Source organism: Strongylocentrotus purpuratus, unplaced genomic scaffold, assembly GCF_000002235.5.
Source record: "Strongylocentrotus purpuratus isolate Spur 01 unplaced genomic scaffold, Spur_5.0 spur5_scaffold_19, whole genome shotgun sequence".
Classification (NCBI taxonomy): Eukaryota; Metazoa; Echinodermata; class Echinoidea; order Camarodonta; family Strongylocentrotidae; genus Strongylocentrotus; species Strongylocentrotus purpuratus.
The window spans coordinates 22,254,085-22,274,881 of record NW_022145604.1 but is presented as its reverse complement, the minus strand read 5'-3'; the positions used below and the strand labels follow the sequence as shown (position 1 = coordinate 22,274,881).

The 20,797-nt window shown below is 38.1% G+C and overlaps 1 protein-coding gene across 4 annotated transcripts in view; it reads left to right on the top strand.

The window, feature by feature from the left end:
• The window catches only part of LOC594103 (tyrosine-protein phosphatase non-receptor type 4), a 112,434-nt gene that overhangs the window by 35,752 nt on the left and 55,885 nt on the right, over nt 1–20,797 (top strand). For all 4 annotated transcript variants that reach the window (XM_030990595.1, XM_030990596.1, XM_030990594.1 and 1 more), the window contains one exon: nt 1,424–1,541. In XM_030990595.1, coding sequence (XP_030846455.1) covers nt 1,424–1,541 — 118 coding nt within the window. The remainder of the gene's footprint in view (nt 1–1,423; nt 1,542–20,797) is intronic.

The window sequence follows — 20,797 nt, the reverse complement described above, 5'->3', positions numbered from 1 at the left end:
TTATTATGAAAATATTGCATAAGGATTTATATAGTAAAAGGGAGGTTGGAGTATTATTTCAAATGATCAAAACTATATAAAGAGGTTCCACTTCTTGTTGTGAATACCGTAATGTGAAAAAACGTATAACTGGGCAGGACTTACCATGAGCGTGCACTGATATATGACTGACCATCTATCATTTGCATTTTCGAGCAACACAGTATATGTACACTGTACATGCAACATAAACGAAAACTAGCAAAACACTAAACATAATTTGCCACTCTGTAAATCTATTTTCTTTGTACAATGTTCTTTGTGTTATACTTTTTTTTCAAATATGTACCGGTATGTCTTTTTGCTATGCAATGGTACTTGGAGATATGACGTTTCTTTTTACAAATTTTATTTTATAAAATTCCTCTGGTATGAACAGTCCTTATAAAGTGGAGATAGGAAAATTGGTAGTCATCGTTTAAAACGGGGATTCCCTGGCAATGTTCCAGTCAGGTCCATACGTTTACACGGGCTGCTCCGAAATGCCACAGGATTTGTGACAGGTTGATAGAGACGGAAAGACAGGGAAGGGGGCTTGAGTGCCCCCTAACGATGTCAAATGAATATCAGCCGCATCGGTCATCAAGCTAGTAGCCCTGTAAATGTCTTGAAATTCCCATGGCAATATACTCTGAAAATGCACAATAATAAAAACATCCCAGGGATCCACACTAACCTGGACCCTGCAAAGGGGCCATGGATTGCAAATGTCAGGGTCTCTGTGCATTAGGCCTTTACTGTTTGTAGATTTCATTTGGGATTAGGGGTATGGGGTGGAAATTGGGGGTCTTTGGGGGCTTTTGTGCACCCCTGTTTATTGTGGTGCCCTGGGCCCCGTCTTATAAAGAGTTGATATTAATCACAACTTTTTGCGATAGATATCAATCGCAACTATGTACATGTACTTCTGATTGATTAGAGGACATATGATTGATTTGGATCAATCGCAACTCTTTAAAGGACGTGTCAGTGAAAAAAATACACGGGGGCTCAGGGCGAATTTGCCCCCGAAATGCCCCAAAGAGCCCCCAAAAATCAGAAAAGAGCCCCTGTAAATTTGCATAGAGTTCAGTGCAAACTTTTTTTTAGAGTGTTATTTTCATGCAGGCAAGCTTGAAAAGTAGCCCCCGAAAAATAAATATTATTTTTTTCCCTGGGACGTGTAAGCACCAGACTCTACACTCACTTTTTTGCAATGGGGTCTACTTTGAAATTTTTAGGGTCTGTTTTTTTTTTTGGGGGGGGAGGGGCCTATGTGCACTTGATCTCTGTATGTGATGAGCCCTGTGAATGATCTGATCTGATCTGAAATTGTTGGTTTGAGTTATGGATTTAAATAGACATAAGGTTCATAATTATGTGTCCTATCTTTCGTTTTCCCCAGGTACTCTGTATTTCAATTTCCAAGTCAAGTTCTTTGTAACGGACCCCAGCAAATTACTCGAGGAATACACTCGCTACCAGTACGTGCTCCAACTCAAGAAAGACTTACTAGAAGGAAGGTGAGTTGAATATCTTTCTCAAATAATAGAATTACAAACCCGATTGAACTGTTGTTGCTTGCTTGTTGACTTTTGTGAATGGGACCTCCCTCCCTTTTTACAAAACTCTTGAGCCACCCCTGTTAGTACGAGTAGCTATGTACATGTATATGCTTTACATACTCTGCTTTACAATCTACATTAGGCGCCACGGATTTATTCAACTGGCATTCGGAATGCATTCGGAATGTCCTTGTTAATCTTTCTGGAATGTATCTGGAATGACCCCATTCTAGCCACATTCTCAAAAAATCGATGCGACCTGCGCCTATTGTCTAGAGAACAAAGGGGCATTCCAGAATGCGCACATTCTGGAATGCATTCTGGAATGCGCCTTTGTTCTCTAGACAAAAGGCGCAAATCGCATCGACTTTTTGAGAATTGGGCGATTAAAAAGCATGCCCGAGACGCTGGCGATTAATCAGAATTGCGTGATTTCAAATGCCTGCCAAAGTGACTACAGCGCGGCGCACAACAGGCTATAACATTCGTTCTCTCACTTCTGATTTTCTGAAGTTGATAACAGCGGAAATACGTTGTCTCCTAATTGAAGGGAAAAAATATCTTGGAATTACGTTTCCATTTTCCAATAAAAAAAAGTTACGATCGCTTTATTTCTTAACCGTTAAAATGAATTTTGACGCTACGAGCTTGTTTTAATACAAGTATTTTCCTGCTCGAAAAAAGATTGCATTTATATAAAATAAATTGTTTGTGTTTTCGAATTTCTGCCGACATAGTGTTGGAATATGAATAAGTATCATATTTATATAGACAGCGCGGAGCACTTTTAGAAGTAGTAAGAGCTATTTTTATTTATCTTTTTAAACAAGGTATAACATTCGTTCTCTCAACTTCTGATTTTCTGAAATTGATAACAACGGAAACACGTTGTCTCCTAATTGAAGGAAAAAATTATCTTGGTATTACGTTTCCATTTTCCCATAAAAAAATTGCGGCCGCTTTATTTCTTCCCCGGTAAAATGAATTTTGACGCTACGAACGAGTTCTAATACAAGTATTTTCCCGCTCGAAAAAGATTACATTTATATAAAATAACTTGTTTGTTCAAATTTCTGCCGACATAGTGTTGGAATATAGACAGCGCGGAGCACTTTTAGAAGGAGTAAGAGCTATTTTTATTTATCTTTTTAAACAAGGTATAACATTCGTTCTCTCAACTTCTGATTTTCTGAAGTTGATAACAGCGGAAACACGATGTCTCCTAATTGAAGGAAAAAATTATCTTGGTATTACGTTTCCATTTTCCCATAAAAAAGTTGCGGCCGCTTTATTTCTTCCCCGGTAAAATGAATTTTGACGCTACGAACGAGTTCTAATACAAGTATTTTCCCGCTCGAAAAAGATTACATTTATATAAAATAACTTGTTTGTCTTTTCAAATTTCTGCCGACATAGTGTTGGAATATATATAAGTATCAGTTTATATAGACAGCGCGGAGCACTTTTAGAAGGAGTAAGAGCTATTTTTATTTATCTTTTTAAACAAGGTATAACATTCGTTCTCTCAACTTCTGATTTTCTGAAGTTGATAACAGCGGAAACACGTTGTCTCCTAATTGAAGCAAAAAATTATCTTGGTATTACGTTTCCATTTTCCCATAAAAAAGTTGCGGCCGCTTTATTTCTTCCCCGGTAAAATGAATTTTGACGCTACGAACGAGTTCTAATACAAGTATTTTCCCGCTCGAAAAAGATTACATTTATATAAAATAACATGTTTGTCTTTTCAAATTTCTGCCGACATAGTGTTGGAATGTGAATAAGTATCAGTTTATATAGACAGCGCGGAGCACTTTTAGAAGGAGTAAGAGCTATTTTTATTTATCTTTTTAAACAAGGTATAACATTCGTTCTCTCAACTTCTGATTTTCTGAAGTTGATAACAACGGAAACACGTTGTCTCCTAATTGAAGGAAAAAATTATCTTGGTATTACGTTTCCATTTTCCCATAAAAAAGTTGCGGCCCCTTTATTTCTTCCCCGGTAAAATGAATTTTGACGCTACGAACGAGTTCTAATACAAGTATTTTCCCGCTCGAAAAAGATTACATTTATATAAAATAAATTGTTTGTATTTTCAAATTCTTTAAACTCGGTCAAACTATCATCAATCTCTTTCTCTCTCTTTTGTTGTTGTTGCCATTTTGCTTTCGTTCAAATCAACTGCGTGTCAAGTAAATTACACTACCCGTTCAATAAATGCAAGGGAAAAGATTTAACGGTGGAGGCAAAGGACGTATTTTACTCAGTGGGAACAGTGGAAACCAAAAATATCGATGGACGATGCTCCACCCCCCCCCCCCCCTTCCCCGAAAGATTGAATGGAATATGAAACATCTGAGACTTGGCATTTATAAATTGTACTTAATTAAAATAAATGGGCAATCCAACCCTGTGGTGGAAATTTGCTTTAAAGGAAAGCAAAACAAATCAGGGGAAAACATTCATAAAAGTTTGAAAAACGATCCGATAAACAAGATCAGATAACAAAACAAAGGCCTTTGCGGGTTGTGAAAACAGCCATTAAATAACCGACCCCTGACTTGGTAATTCTTCTCCCCTGTAATTACCAGTGTCGGAACTCTGACAATACAGTTTTCATGTTATCAACTTGATCAGTTTAGCGAATCATTCATGTATGGACCTCCTCTATTATGAAACGCTTATCTCAGCTGCCTGGACCGGATCCCACAATAAGAGGAACAAACGAATGTAAAGGTGTAACTACTCTGGAAGATTACCGTGTTGAAAGAAGAGGATGTAGGCCCAAACGTAGGTCAAGCTACATGACAATACAAACAACCACTCTTTATGTACCTTTACGAGGGCATGTAACCATTTTAGAGCAGGTTTGAGTTATAGGTATAGCCACGAATATGAGAATTTTCCTGGGCAAATATGCTACCATTGTTAAAGGGGGAAAAAAAGCAAGGCAACATAAAATAAAAAAAAGTTTTCTGGCAATAAAGAAAAGCGAGTGCAAGATGAAGAAATTAATGTCTATTATCATTACTATTCTATTACAATATTGTAAGCATCATCATCGCCATCATCATCATCATCATCATCATTTCATGTATACATGCCATCTACAGAACTGATCATGAAACGAAGATTAACAAAGTTTTATTGACAGGATAGGTTGAACGAGAACACAGATGGAGACGAAGACAAATAAATTGAATTCTCACGAGGGATAACCAAAACAAGTCTAGCTGTTCAATGGTTATCCTGATAAATGGGGTTTGTGTGTCATTTTATTCCATAAAATATATCTAGGCAATAGTGGTAAGATTGTAATATGGTAAGGCACACGACAAATGAATATTTCTAATTATGAGAAACAAAGTCGAAAGTATTCAAAGTAAATATTATTTTTGTTTTCGAGAATAAAACAATGTTCATTTCAAAATGCATAAGTTCCCCAAATAGTCCTTTATTTGATTTGCACATTTAAAAGAAAGGGCATTTAGTGTAGATCATGGCATAATGTTGGTCAGAATATAGTTACAAAATGTGTCGAAAACCCGTGTAAAACGAAGGCTTAGGCCTATTATTTATGGCTCGGTTGATAATCGGCCGAGCTTTAGCACACGACAATCATAGACAATGGGGGAATGAATGGAGGTATCGACCGATCTTACGCAATTTGTATCGTGAGTGTATTGAAAAGGAAAGACGTGAAGCTTCAGCAAAATAAGACGGCAATTTCCCTCAAAAAATAACGGACCTTATTTTTCGTATTGATGAACATTACTTATATCTTTAGAAATAAAAAAAAGTCTGAACTTTCATTTTTATATTTACAAAAAGAATCACGAAATTGACTGAATGAGGCGCAATGAAAGTAGAAAGCACCGCCAAATTTTCCATTACTTGCGATCTAACCGAAATCGCTCGAGAACCCCGTATTTCTTTATAGGGGCACATTACGGTGCGGGATCAGTCTAAAGGCCGATATTTTGCTATGCTATTAATATTATGTGCCATTTTTAGATACATGTATTCATATTACCGGACGTCTCGTAGTTTCACGGTTCAGACCTAGTGTTATCCATTACGACTGTCAATTTAAGTTCACGAGATAGGAACCAAACAAATATCAATGGATGATGCTCTTACCCCCCCCCCCCCCCCCACCTCCCACCTCCCCACCTCCTTCCCCCGACCACGAAAGATTGGTGGGGATTTGAAAGTTGGATTGATGACTGTATCTTAGAAATGTTGTAATCAACACCCAAGTTCGAACAGACTGCGATATTTATTGTTAAGTCGCCTCTGTTCTGAGAGCGCCGACATGTGGCGGGAATGTCATAATAAACCTGTCATTATTTGAATGTCGTTTTGCGACTGGTCAATGGTGAGGAGCAATTATTTACGATGACAAAAACATTTGTGTATTACAAAATAATCCAACATTTTAGGATTGCAATACCTTTAATCTCTCTCTCTCTCTCTCGATAATAATAAATCCATCTCTATCTCGAATCAACACCGTCTCCTTCTTATCTAATATGAGGCGTCATGTCAATCAACACCAAAGTTTAAAACGCGCGTATATTTGACATTGTTAAGCGCCTTTGTTCTGAGAGCGCCGACATGCTTATGGCGGGAATGTCAAAATCTGTCATTATTGGTATGTGGTTGTTGCGCACGTGTCATGTTGTTGTCCACATGCCATGTTGACGTGAGATAACATTGTTAAATTATTAGAGCATACGGACTATTTAGATTGGAAATAAGAAATAAGAAATCTTTTTACTTCTCATATATATAAAAAAAGACTAAAATCAGATTTCACCACCTCATATGTCAACATTCACCATCTCTTGCATCCTCTTTCTTTCCCTCGTTCTCTCCAATTCCCCTCTCACTCAGTTATCATCTCTCCCCCACTCTCTACTGATCTATATATGACCTTCTCTTTTTTTTTTGGAATAAATAAGCACACCCTCTACAATTTTTATGAAATTCCGTAAAGAAATATGATATAAGTCATATTTTATTTATTATTGAAGAAGAAAAAAAAGAGATAGAATTAAAAAATTAGAGAGGGAAGATGAGGAAGGTGATGAAAAAAAAAGGGGGGGGGGTAGGATAGTGTGCGCTAAACAAACAAATGATACGCAACATATAAGCACAGACCACAAACAAAATTATGTCCGTCTCGGTTTGGGAATAAGATTATTCGAAACAACATACTTCATAGGTTTACATTAAAGCATGTGCTTTCCTTCATGCGCAGACTCGTGGAGGGGGGGGGGGGGGGGGGGGGGGGGGGGAGAGAAACGGGGCCAGGCCGCTTCCTCCCTGGCCACCAAAAAAAGACGGACCGCCCCATCCCTGCCCCCCAAAAAGTTTAAAAATAAGATGGTAACCACAAATATCCACTCTCGCTTTTTATCTATAACAAGGATAACATGATAACGGAATAGGGGCAGTGATGAGAGAGAGAGAAGCGAAAGCAATTAAATATCGAGATTCTGATATGTCTATTGATCTTTTTGTGGGTACGATGAAAAGGCACGAATGAAGTAGAAAGTTGGATTGATGACTGTATCTTGGAAATGTTGTAATCAACACACAAGTTCCAACAGACCGCGATATTTACGATTGTTACGCCTCTGTTCTGAAAGCGCCGACATGTGGAGGGAATGTCATAATAAATCTGTCATTATTTGAATGTCGTTGTTGCAACCGTGGTCAATGGTGAGGAGCACTTATTTCCGATGACAAAAACATTTGTGTATTACAACATAATCCAACATTTTAGAATTGTTATAGGCACACAGCCAATTTACACCTGTAATCTCTCTCTCTCTCGATAATAATAATAAATCCAGATCTCGAATGAACACTGTCTCCTTCTTATCTAAAATGAGGGGTCATGTCAATCAACACCAAAGTTTAAAACACGCGTACATTGTTACGCGTCTATATTCTGAGAGCGCCGACATAGTAGTGGCGGGAATGTCAAAATAAATCTGTCATTATTTTATTTATAAATAAGCACACCCTCTACAATTTTATGAAATTCCGTAAGTCGTATTTTATTTATAATTGAAGAAAAAAAACACACACACACACACACACACACACAAAATCATTATTTATAAGAGAAGGAATTTAAAAAATAGAGAGGGTAAATGAGGTAAGTGATGTAACAAATTAAAAAAAATGATACGCAACATAAGTACAGACCACAAAGAAAATTATGTCTGTCTCGGTTTAGGAATAAGATTATATGAAACGGCATACTTCATAGGTTTTCATTAAAGAATGTGCTTTCCTTCATGCGCAGACTCATGGAGGGGGGGGGGGGGCAACGGGGCCAGGCTGCTTCCTCCCTGGCCAAAAAAAAAAAGACGGACCCCCCCCCCCCCCCCCATCCCTGCCCCCCAAAAAGTTTTAAAATAAGATGGTAATCACCACAAATATCCACTCTCGCTTTTTATCTAAATGTATCATTTCATTAGTCCTCCGATCTTTCAACACCCACCATCTCTTGCATCCTCTTTCTTCCTCTCATTTTGATCATTCAGATTCATCCGCATTTTCATGCAAAATATTTTCTTCATTTTTTTCTCAATCTTTCTTCTTCTCTTTTTACCATCTTTAATGAGGCATCGTGTCAATCAACACCAACGTTTCAAAACACCGCGTATATTTGACACTGTTACGCGCCTTTGTTCTGAGAGCGCCGACTCAGGACATATTTGTGGCGGCCTGGCGGGAATGTCATAATAAATTTGTCTTCATTCTTTCTCAATCTTTCTTCTACTCTTTTCACCATCTTTAATAAGCTGAAGAAAAGAAAGAAAATCAATTACAATATCACCGACGCTTGAGAAATAAATAGTGAGAGAAAGACAGCTAGAAGCGAAAACAATTAAATATCGCTGATGTTACCGGAGTTTATGACAAAAATTAAGCCGTCGGAAAGAAATCAAAGTAAGTCCATTATCACCTGCGCTCGAGAAATGCAAAGAGCGACCGATCGCGGGAGAGACAGAAGCGAAACCAATTAAATATCTGTTGATTTCTATCAATTCTTATGGTGCATTCTATATCGAAACTCTTCCGGCACGCAATATCAAGAAGGTAGTTGCTGCCGATCGATCTCGCCTTTGTTTGGATGGCCTATTCATGGAGCATTCCAGAATGCACCCACAATGCGCCAATTAAGTCGTTAAGTACCGCATTCTAGGTACATTCTAGGTACATTCTGGAATGCGGATTAACAGAACAATAGATTCTGAATAGGGCATTCTACATGCATTCCGAATGCCAGTTGAATAAATCCGTGGCGCCTTAAAGTAATTGATCTGTACCTCAGTATGTAATTTGAATGTATTGCTTTGGAATAAGTGTTCCAGAGTGCTTTGGTGAATGTTTTCAAAGTGCTGCACAATGGATCATGTAATAAGATTACATCTAGGATAATACATAATTTATATTTCAATTACTCTTTACGGTTTAAATTATCGAGTCTGCAAGTGTATTTTATAACAAATTTTCATTTCATTGATCCAATTTTGAAAATTGATAGCTTGCATCCACAATGACAACTCGGAAAAGATGAAGCGCCTGAATATGAATTTTGATTACCATTTGATAACAAAATGTGATATTGTGCAGAATTAATTGTGAAAGCCAGACTCCAGAGGGAACTCATGTGCAAATTGAGTGGCTTTAATCGACTGCTTTCATACATGTACATACGGCCTGTGTGGGTCATGACTGGACCTGATCTGCACCCAAAAGCTGTTCCTAATATGAATAATTCCTTTGGCACTCAATTCAACCCACTTATGGAATGGGTTTAGTGTGGATTAATTATATGCTGGAACTGGCCTGTTTACACTTGTAAGTTTGGACAATGATATTTCTTCTGAGATATGCTGTATACGATGGTATTAGGAATAAAATAGGAGCAAATACTGTTAGACACCTGTAGATGAGAAATCAATTTCTGTAAAAGTGCACTGAAATAGATCAAGATCGATTATGGACTCCTTGGTCCTCAGTCATTTTTGGTGGAGGGGGGGGGGGGGCATATGTTAAAGGTTATCTTTTTAATTTTTGACCCACTTTTTTGTTGCATTTCAGTTAATTTTTTATGAATTGCCCCCCTCCCCCCCCCCTGCCACATTACAAAATCTTGGATCTCTTTGCCCTTGTCTTACATGTACATTCGATCCTTTCGATTTGTAGGTGTAGGACATATTCGTCAGTATGAAGAAAACATCAGTCATCCCCCATGTGAGCAATGGCCGTAGACTCCCCTACATATCATCAACTTCTCATATCGTCTGTTCAGAGCCAGAAGGGCATTAATGCTGTGATAACGAATGAGATTCAATGCCCTTTTGGCTCTCAACGGATGATTTATTGACAATAAATGAGAAGGGGGTGAGGGTTTGGGGGGACCTAAATAAAGTGACGTCTTGCTCCTGGTACACTCATATCCTGTGCAGACGAAAGGCCTGTTTGTATTTTTTTTATGCAAGAAAATCCCTAAACCAATCGATTTGATAGGACTTGACTTGTTGCCTGTAGACTCATTTACACTGTGGAAAAACCAACATTATTAAAACTACTATTTACACTTTTGAAAACCAATTTGAAAAACTATCATTTACACTACTGGAAAAAACCATAACAAATAATTAAAATTTGCAAATTCAGGCGTTTCGGTGAGTTGTGCGCATTCGTGACATGTTACTGCTCTGCACATGGCTGCGTGGAAGTGAGGAGGGCCAAGTGAGAAAAAAAACCTGGAACAATTCACAGATGTTTTGGGAGTGAGCATTTACACTGCTGAAATCATCAAAATTTTGATCAGAGTTTTACAAAATAAACACCTGTGTTTACAGAAAGTCGCCTAGCAACTCCCGATAAAATTCAGGAAGGTTAGACGAATTGCTTGTAGTATAAATACCCCTTCTTCTGTATTCCCAGACACTTGAGATCATGTTATACATGTTTAATATACGTGCCATTTAAAAATTATATTTTAATTAAAAATAATAAAAAAATGCTGGGAAGGGTACGGGGCACTTGTTTTGATGGGGGACTAGTCACACCAGCACCACCACAACAGCAACTACAGTGTATATAATTATATTTTGCTTTTATTGTCTTGTGTTCCATGCTGGTATAATATTTTGAATACTAGCTTCAATTTACTTCTGTAGAAGTCAATTTGCTGGGTAAATCACTCTCTCAGTGAACCCGTGAGTAGACTACTCGTTGCGCCCATATGTGTATGAAAGTACACAGAACCCAAGTCCGACTTGGGTTGTATACACAGGATTTTGTATGTTAATTTCATCCATTATCTCCTAATTTCCCATTAGTCCTAAATTGTTCATTCATCCGGTGCTGGATAGAATATCTGGGGTTTATTTTATATATACTTGTATAACAATTATTTCTTAGGTGATGCCTCCCACCTCCCCCCCCCCCCCCCCCCACCCCCGACCCCTGACCCAATCCATTAATTTTCAGTCATAATTTATAAAATGTTTGTGAAGTAGTCATGTGCTTAATAATTCTGTACTACAGTACAGTGTACTTTTGAGAAATATATGTAGTTTCTGATAATAATGATTTGCACAGCGCAGGGGCGAGACATCACATACATAGTAATTTTAGGTTTATCAGCTTATCCACTCGTCAAATCGTTTCTAAATCTTGATAGAAATATATTATCTGTGAATGACATCAAATGGATAAACCTTTAAATTATTGTATGTCTCGCCCTGAGTTACTTTGTATATTGATAGAATATCAGTCATCATGGATATTGTGGCATTTGAGGTTTGCAATTACATGTACCAAATTTCCAAGGGAATATTTCGGGGATATGTATAAAGACGTTATTTCATAGCCGCTCCTGCCAGTGACTACATGAACAGTATGTGCACATGTAATTCAAAATCATAGCCGGGCTTTACTTGATCCAATGATATTGGATAGTGGCATAGTAAGGTTTCAGACATGGAGAGGGGGAGGGGGAACCAGCCTTATGCAATAGATAACAAATTCATTGATGAGAGGGAGGTTGTTTGAGGTGAATGAGATGTCATATTTTCATTTTCTCTTTTCCCCTCTCCCTTCTTTCTCTCAACTCTCTTTCTCTTTTATCAAACCCTGTTTTCTTGTCATTTTCATGATAACATGTACATGTACCTCTGCTACTAGGGACGTTGCACTTCAAATGTTTTTTGAATGCACTATTCCTACTTTGTATTACATCTCGATGTAACCCACTGAATTTTATTATTTGTAAACAGTTATTTTACATGGTGAATACATAGAACAAAAAAAAAATAAAAAACAAACTATTATATATGATGAAATCTCAACAAATTATGTAAACATGAATTTATGATGAATGTGAATGATTTTATTTGATTTTATTCAATTTTGGGGCAAATTCCCCCAGGCCTCCCCGGCCCATAGTAGAGCTACGCCAGTGGATATTCATATTAGACTGGATAAATTTTCTGAGTTGATCCATATACCCTACAAGTGTGGTAGTATGTTGCCTTGGAAGCGATTATCTACTCGTATCTAATACGGCCTTTGCCCGATATAAGTCTCAATTTTATGGAGGAAATTTGAGAAATTAGAGAGGAAATAATCTGAGTTCAAAATACAGTCATGGTAGTATCATCATAATCCGTGTATTGGATTGGTATTGGGTAATCAACGGAGTGGAACATGCTTTTTTTCTATTATGTAACATTTCAGCTACTTTTATGATCATGTCAAAATAATTGATGTTGTAGAGTATGGAATAGGGCACATATATGCCACACACATTATTGTGAATGATTGATTATATTGAAAATAGAAGTAAATGTAATTACGAGGTTACGGAATCATTGAAATGTTGAAGAATTCCTTGATGAAAATCATGAATATTGAAATACAAATACGGGTACATGGGACTACACCAACATGTGAGTGACATCAGAATGTGGTCCTAAGGTTCTGAAATATTTATAATCATATTTGAAAAGAGGAAGCAATACAAGAGCAATTTTCTTCCATTGGAAATTGCCAAAATGTTCTTCCACATGGTACACTACCCTGTTTACTGGATTAAGAAAATTCCTGATTTTTTAAATTAAATTCAGAAATATAACTGTAGCAAATGACAAACTCTGCCTTTGGTATACGTCTTTGGGATGTACATCATAAAGGAATGTGGCGCAGAGATCCCCCAAGTAATTAGCTGCTGTAATTGGTCTTGTACCCCTCGGATGGTATGTGCGACTCTATCACGGCATATGATCTTTCTTATCTCGATTGCTCACCGTGATCCAGTGTAGATGATCTCGCTAGGATTAGGATCTTAATCCCAGGCAGCTGAATGCCAAGTGTGTGCCTGACTGACCGGTTCAATCACGCATCGACTGGTCAGCTCGGTCATCGATCGTAGGCCATGGTCGGACAGCGCCTTGTAGTGTCTTGTTCACGTCCACTAATTATCCATGAGCATGATGGCCAACATAACAAGGTGCGCATGCAAATTAAGGTCATGAGTGGATTTTGTAGAGCATTTCTTTTTTTCTTTGAAAGGAAATACCAATGTGCTTTTATCGTAATTGCCATGATTTTCATAAAAATCAACCCAAGCCAATTTCAATAGCCTTGTCCATTACCTGAAATACCACAATGACACATTATGTGATCCGAACTTGATTTTCTATGGTACGTACAATAGGGTCTTGAAATTGCCCCTAATTTATTTCTTGAAATTCTTTGCGATTTTGTTTCTTTAAAACTACAAAATACATTAGTAAATTCGTTTGTAAGCTCTTATCTCTGGTGTTATTACATGTTACTATTACAAGACGTAATGAGTTGTACATTGTTTATCTTTTCTCTAATGGAATGAAATTAATAAGCTTCGTTACATTTTTGGAGGCATGCGCAAAGAGGCAACTGAACTGAACAATGTTGCTTCTTAAGTTTGATACATAAAGCTAAAGAAAATGCTATGTCTACATGTGCTTACATAGCAAGCATCTCAGGAAAGCGAGTACGGAAGTCGAGAGAATATTACCCGCTTCTTTCGCGCTCAGACAAGAATAGAATTAATACACAATTGTATGCATGCCCCTTGTCATATTTCCACATTTGATACACAGGAATCAATATCTTGCCATGGCTCTTTAGAATTCAAGGGGCTTGTAAATAGGTCATCTCCTTTGTGGGGAATATATTCATATATTCACTGCGAATCCTCGAGGGTTCAATCCCGTAGGCTTTGGTAACGCAGAGCTAGTACAGGGTGATCCATAAAAAGAACATAGAGAATGTACATGTCCCAGTAGTACAATTTATATGTGTCAACTCCAGATAGACAGCTGTATATTTACTGCTATACCACAGGGGCTAAATCCTGTAGAGCTTGTACAGGGTGTTCCATAAAAATCAATTTGACACTGCTATACTGTGGGGGGGGGGGGGGCGCTTATCTTTAGGCAGCTAGTACAGGACGATCCATAAAAATCCATTTACTGCAACACCATGTGTTCAATCCTAAAGGCTTTGATAAGGAATAGCTTGTGCAGGGTGATCCATAAACAAATATTTGAAACTGAGCACTAATAGGATTCAATCCCACAAGCTTTGGTTATACAAAGCTTGTACAGGGTAAGCAATAGATAGAACAATAAAAGCAGTATAATTTGGGCAGAATTACAGGTGTATTCTGTGCTATACCGCGGGGGCTCAATCCTGCAGGCTGTGGTTATGTACATCTTATACAGGGTGAGTCATAAATAGAATAAAAAAGAAAATGGTACAATTTCATTTGAGTGACTCTGAACACACTGAATTATAGTCGTAACACTCAACATAATTTCTTAGCACTTTACATAAGATAAATGACATAACAAATAGTTTTTCAAAGATCTTTTTTAGTTGTTGCAGTTTTATTTAATTTTTACATATTTTTTTATAGCTATTCAACAAGGTTTTATATCTTCACAGGACATTCTCACCAGCCACAACCCACACACATAAAGTTACTTGAACTAGATATGCACCCCCCCAGAATGAACATTTTTCTGATATAGCATCACATATGATTCATCATCATAATCTATTAATCTCTAATTGCCCCCTCTCTGATCCCTAGAAGAATAATCTAGGGGGGATAAGGACAACACAGCTTGTGTTCAAAAGGAGTGTCTTTCCTGTCAACCCGAGATCTCTTTATTTCTCAGCAGTAAATCAGGATTATTTTTTCAAAATGTTTTCACCAGGATGGTTCTGTACAACTACACTCAGCAAGAAAAGAAATGGACACTATTTATATTTAAAGCGGGACTGCCCTACTAGTAGCTACTTTCGCCTCTATATAGCAAACAATGCCTAAGCGGTACCTGTTAAGGCTGCGACGGGTAGTCGAAGGCTCGAGTACCCGCACGGTTGACAACTACTCGGGTACGATTTCTTGTACCCGAATATTCGGCCGCAAAAAAAAAAAATGTCCAGGCCCACGCTTACCCGTGCCAGGGAGAGCGGCGTCTGCTGGCATAGTACCGTCGGTAAAAATGTTTCCCAACTCAAGCACTGTCAAACTCACCTTTCAGAAACTGGGACCAAATGTCCAGATTTCTGTTTGGACTTGGAGGAAAATGGATTATTCTGCCATCTTTGGTTTTTAAAACAGCATTGTTTACTGTTATTATTCTTATTAAATCGGCGCCTTCAACTGCAACTCAAAGTAAAGTTGCATGCGTTTTCAGCGAGGGACCTGAGAAACTGCCGAGTGGTATGGTAGTGGCAAAAAAAGAAAAAAAAGAAAAAAAATCCAAAAATCCAAAAATTCAAAAAAAATCAAAAAAATTCAAAAAAAATCAAAAAAATTCAAAAAAATTCAAAAAAATTCAAAAAAATTCAAAAAAATTCAAAAAAATTATAAAAAAACATGGCGTCCGAATATTCGAGTATTCGCCTGTGAGCCTGGGAGTGTACTCGGGTACCTCATTACACTGTTGTGCACAGCCCTAGTACCTGTTGGTCTCCCATGATCCCCTTTTTCTTATGTTAATTGAGAGCTGCTTTGTGCTTTGATGAGATAACCACCTGTCAGTAGCCATGCAGGGAGGTCTAATCCCTCCTGGCCAAACTAGTGCAGATAGGCTTTAAGATTTTCAAAAACATTTCTTTAATATATAAACTAATCTTTCATATTTCATAATAAGCATGAGCTAATCCTTCTTAAGTTGACATGTAATTGGTATCATACCATTAATGCAATTCAACAATGAATAAGTCTCTGAAATAAAATTGCAAAAATGGGGCATCTGGCCATTCAAATGTTGATGAGCATTTGGGGTATCCTATATGTATATGGCTTGTCCACGATCGATCGCACGATCGATCATGAATGGGTGGATAGGAGAGGCATCTGAAACGTGTTTGTCAAAACCATGCATTCCTGAGACTACATTTTTCTGCTTCTATTAAAATCGACTTCATATTAGGATGGACTTTCCCTTTAATGTTAATACTTGTGAGGCTTCTAGGTAAAACAACAAAATAATACTGATGGCTTAATGACCGAACTGAACCTCTTGGATAAAAAAACATTTTTCTTTAAATGCACCTCCCCTTTAAATGCTTTATTCGAAGTCAAGTAAAGGGCAACTTTTTTCTTCTTCCTACATTTAATGCAGACAATATAATGTTCTGATGCCCCAGTCTCACTGGTGGGACCGATACCAGGCTGACAAGAGACCAAACAAAATATTGCAATACCCCGAAGAGCCAAGTTATCGGTCAGTTTGGAATCGGCTTGGCAGTGTGACTGAGGCATCAAGAAAGATGCTATCAGGGTATGATGGGAGAGGTGTAAAGTGCGACTTGTCTCGTCGATTCCCTTGGTGATCCTAAAGAGCCCATCCCTGGTGAGTGAGAAAGGGGCTCGTGACTCTTGTTTGCCCTTTTAACTCTGCGCCGGGTTCAGTGTAAATTGTCCGGTTCGCAAAGCCAACGGGGTACTTCTGTTTTCAATTGTCTTCAGATCTTCATATTGAATTGCCCTCCAGTTGCAGTGGGTTTCGCTGCTTGCGACAGGGGTTCATTCAGACTAGCAATATTCATTGTATAATTATACAAAAATTGTGTAGCTATAGTGCTATGCAGTAGGTAATTATTTTTCTTCTGTTCAGAAGTACTGTATGTATAATAAAGTGCATGTAAAGAAATGTATAATGAAACATTCTTATTTAGGCATTGGCATTGTTTCAAATGAAAATAAAGAATTAAGGTCCACTGCTGGTGAAAAAAGGGGAAGCCTGCTACAATCTAGCGTGTTGATCGTTACATAAGCTCACAATAAATATGACTTTCAGACTAGTTTATACTGCTTCTTCACGTGTGTACACCCCTTGCGCTATAAGGTAATTCTTTGTATGATGTTTCTTTTATGCGAAGTTCATACAAATTTCATCCAAAGTCCTCTAGGTGGGGCTTTGTACCTCGGTTTGCAATGTATTATACGACTTGTATTTTTTTATTCGTGATACAATGTATAAAGAATCGTCATATAGCGAAAGGCGCATACACACTGGATAAAAACATTTTGTAAAGAAACATTATACATGTTTGAAGAAACATTGTATACTTGTAGAAACTATTTTTGAAGAGGTCAGTTGACACGACAGCCAGCCAATCATCAGTGCACGCTCACGATAAGCCCCGCCCTCTGTATAGTTTTTGTACGAAATGATGTTCACTTTGGACCGAGACCCTAATTCTTAATCAAGATTTCATTTGAGATGATTCTCAAACATGTGATTTTGCTATAAAGATGTTTCGTTATACGGGGTTCAGACTTGAAGAAATTCAATTGTTATTGTTTAGTACTTTAGTTGTATGGTTTTCAGGGAATACAGTGAAATTTTGTAGTGTGAACATGCTTGAAGTCCCATAGGTGGGGATGGTTGCCCGGGTATGCGACGCACGACATGAAGAAGATGTGGGAGAGGGAACGTGGGAGCTCTCTCTCTCGGCAAACACTCACACTCTTCTAATGAATTTTTCAGCTCCCCTCAAGGGAGTGCGAGATATAAGGAAGGAGGGATGTTAGGTAGAGGAGGGTATGAGGGAGGAAAGGGGAGGGAGGAGGGGGGGATGTAAGGAGGAGAGGCAGGCAGGATGAAGGGAGGGGAAAGGGAGAATGGGAGAGAGGGGGAGGGGGAGGGTGAGAGAGGAGAGAAAGATAAAAAGAGAGGAACATGTAGAGGATGAGTAAGAAAGAAAGAGAGAAAGAGAGAGAGAGAGAGATGAGAGAGAAATGTTTGGGAGGATGAGAGAGGGAAGGAAAGGAGAGAGAGAGAGATCCTGTTCTGTGGAGAAGGATGACAGATATACAGAGAAAAGAAAGATTAAAAGATGAGCAAAGTAATGACAGTTTGGAATGATGATTATTGTAGTATGGGTGGAGAAGATGGGCTAGAGAAAGGAAATAGAAAGTGGATAGCTTAAAAAAAGGAATCCATATAGACTTGATTTACATTTATGACTTGTAGAGTATGCATATTTTGTGAAAACATGACCAAGGAAGATGGTATAAAGACGCTTTGAAACTATCTATTTCTTGCTCTTTGTTCAGAGAACACAGCAATTTGTTTGAAGGCTATCGAACCGGGCACATGTTATCTTCCTGGCTTTCCTGTGGTAGGAAATAATTTGGTCTAATGGGGCTGATAGCAGAATGCCCATTGCCGATATCCTCCTTTATCTATTCATTTCTATTTTTATTTAGCTACGTGTATCTTACCTCATTTATATGTATCGTGCTTATCTTGACTTCATAAAATTAATACACAGCTGTGTCGAGCCTGGTTTTGTGTTGGTGCTCCAACATCTATGCTCGGGCAACATTCGCTCTTTATTGTATTTCATCTAAAAATACAGTGTGAGAGTTAGGGTTTTAATTAGGGTTTTGGGTTAGGCGTATTGTGTGGTTCAGAGATGAAGTTAAGAATTCAGTCGGTGTAGGATAATGACGGCAGAGCAATTGTCGTGAGAGATGTGTCGTGCAATCATTCAGTCACATGGAGCAAGTCATAATTTCCCAAACAAGAGAGTCTGTTAGGTAGACTACTGGATGGAAGTTCATGTGAAGTTCACAGATCCACTTGCTGTAGATTTCAAGCACGATTCTTAGAAGGTTGCTTGAGACATTATTTTGTGTTTTTCCAAGATTTACCCTGACATAGCAACACACATTTCATCTTCGTTCCATAATGTTAAAATACTAGTACCAGAAGTGAATGTGATGTAGACTACATGTATATGATGGAAGTTCATGTGAAGTTCACAGATGTACTTGGTGTAGATTTCATGCACAAAACAGGGTTGCGTAAGACATTGATGTCTGCTTGTCCAAGGTTTACCCCAATGTAGCAATACCAATCACTATGTTTGCGTACATCTTCTCACCGCAATAAGAGATGTATTCTTGATTAATTGACCTGTGGAAATGTTCATCTAGACCGACTCCTCTGTGAAAGAGAGGAGTTTGACATTTCATGATGGATGCGAGGTGTTGCCATGACGACGGTGATATGATCACTAATGATGCCATCCCGACTCTATGAAGAGCCCAGAGGCATTTCTCGGTCGGCATGGGGGATTATTTCCATCTGTCATAGTAGTGCCTTGTTCATACAGATCTATACTGACTCATCTTTATAGTGATTCTAAAGGAATCGGTTTAACTTCTCAAGTTGGCACCAATTATTATTTTATGTCACTCTTACATTGTTTGAGCCAAATCAATATAAATTTAGATCAACCTATGTGTGTGTAAAATTACAGAATCAAGCACTAAAAAAAAAAAAATAATAATAATAACAATAACAATCGCCCTGCATGAGGGTGAGGATGGTGTTAAATATAAACTTGAGTTCTGGTAAAAAAAAAGAAAATGAATTCTCACAGAATCAAACAAAACTTACACTGAATGTTTAAGATTACAAATAAATGTCATGTGCCAAACAATTTTGGAAGAAAATGTATACTGGCCGAGTAATGAGCATAGAAAGATAAGGAAATCAAGGCAAGGCTAGCCCAGACACCATTTGTGTAGTCCCATATACCTCTTTTTGTGTACAGTGCTTGTTACTTTACCAAGACTGGGCCAAATTTTGATGACTCAAGAACCTTGCAGTGCACACCAATACTTACATGCTACATGATCAACTTTTTCTGATCCATTCCACACCTTTTCTTTCACAATGCAATCGCATGTCCAGAACTCACCTTTATCTTTAACTGTTCTCAAGTTTCCATCATTGTTGTCCTCGTTGTTTCATTGGGATTCAATGCCTATACTTTCCATGCTGACAAATTTCATTGGGTACTACACCCGGGTACGTGTACCTGTTGAATTTCATCCGGTGTAAAGGGGGATGTTAGCAGAGGGCAGTGACCCCAGAGAGGATGCTGATGAATCCTGGGATACTCTGAGGAATAGTAACTCAATACGTCTTTCAGAAAACATGGTTTTTCATCATTTTTTCATCTGGGTTCAATGACTATACTTTCAATACCAACACATTTCATTGGGTACTACATCCGGGTGTACCTGTTGAATTTCATCCGGTGTAAATGGGGATGTTAGCAGAGGGCAGTGACCCCAGAGAGGATGCTGCTGAATTCCGGGAGACTCTGAGGAATAGTAACTCAATACTTCTTTCATGAAACATGGTTTTTCATGGTTTTTTCATCGGCATTCAATGCCTATACTTCCTGTACCAAAGAATTTCTTCGGGTACGTACACCTGGGCTTTAAATACCTGTTGAATTTCATCCGGTGTGAAGGGGGATGTTAGCATAGGGCAGTGACCCCAGAGAGGATGCTGATGAATTCTGGGATACTCTGAGGAATAGTAACTCAATACTTCTTTCAGGAAACATGTTTTTTCATCCGAGAGGTTCACTCAGGTCATTATGCTATCAAAATTTGCTGTTTTACCCAGAAAGCCTCACCAGGGAACATTGATTGGGGCCCCCTGCATCACAAAAATTTCCGTACGTGTGAAATTCAGACAAAGTTCTTGGAAGTTCACTTAAGTGTTAAGTTTACAACACATGTTTATAATGAATGGGCTATCCATTAATTGTTTTCTAGGTAGGACTATGTTAGAAATATT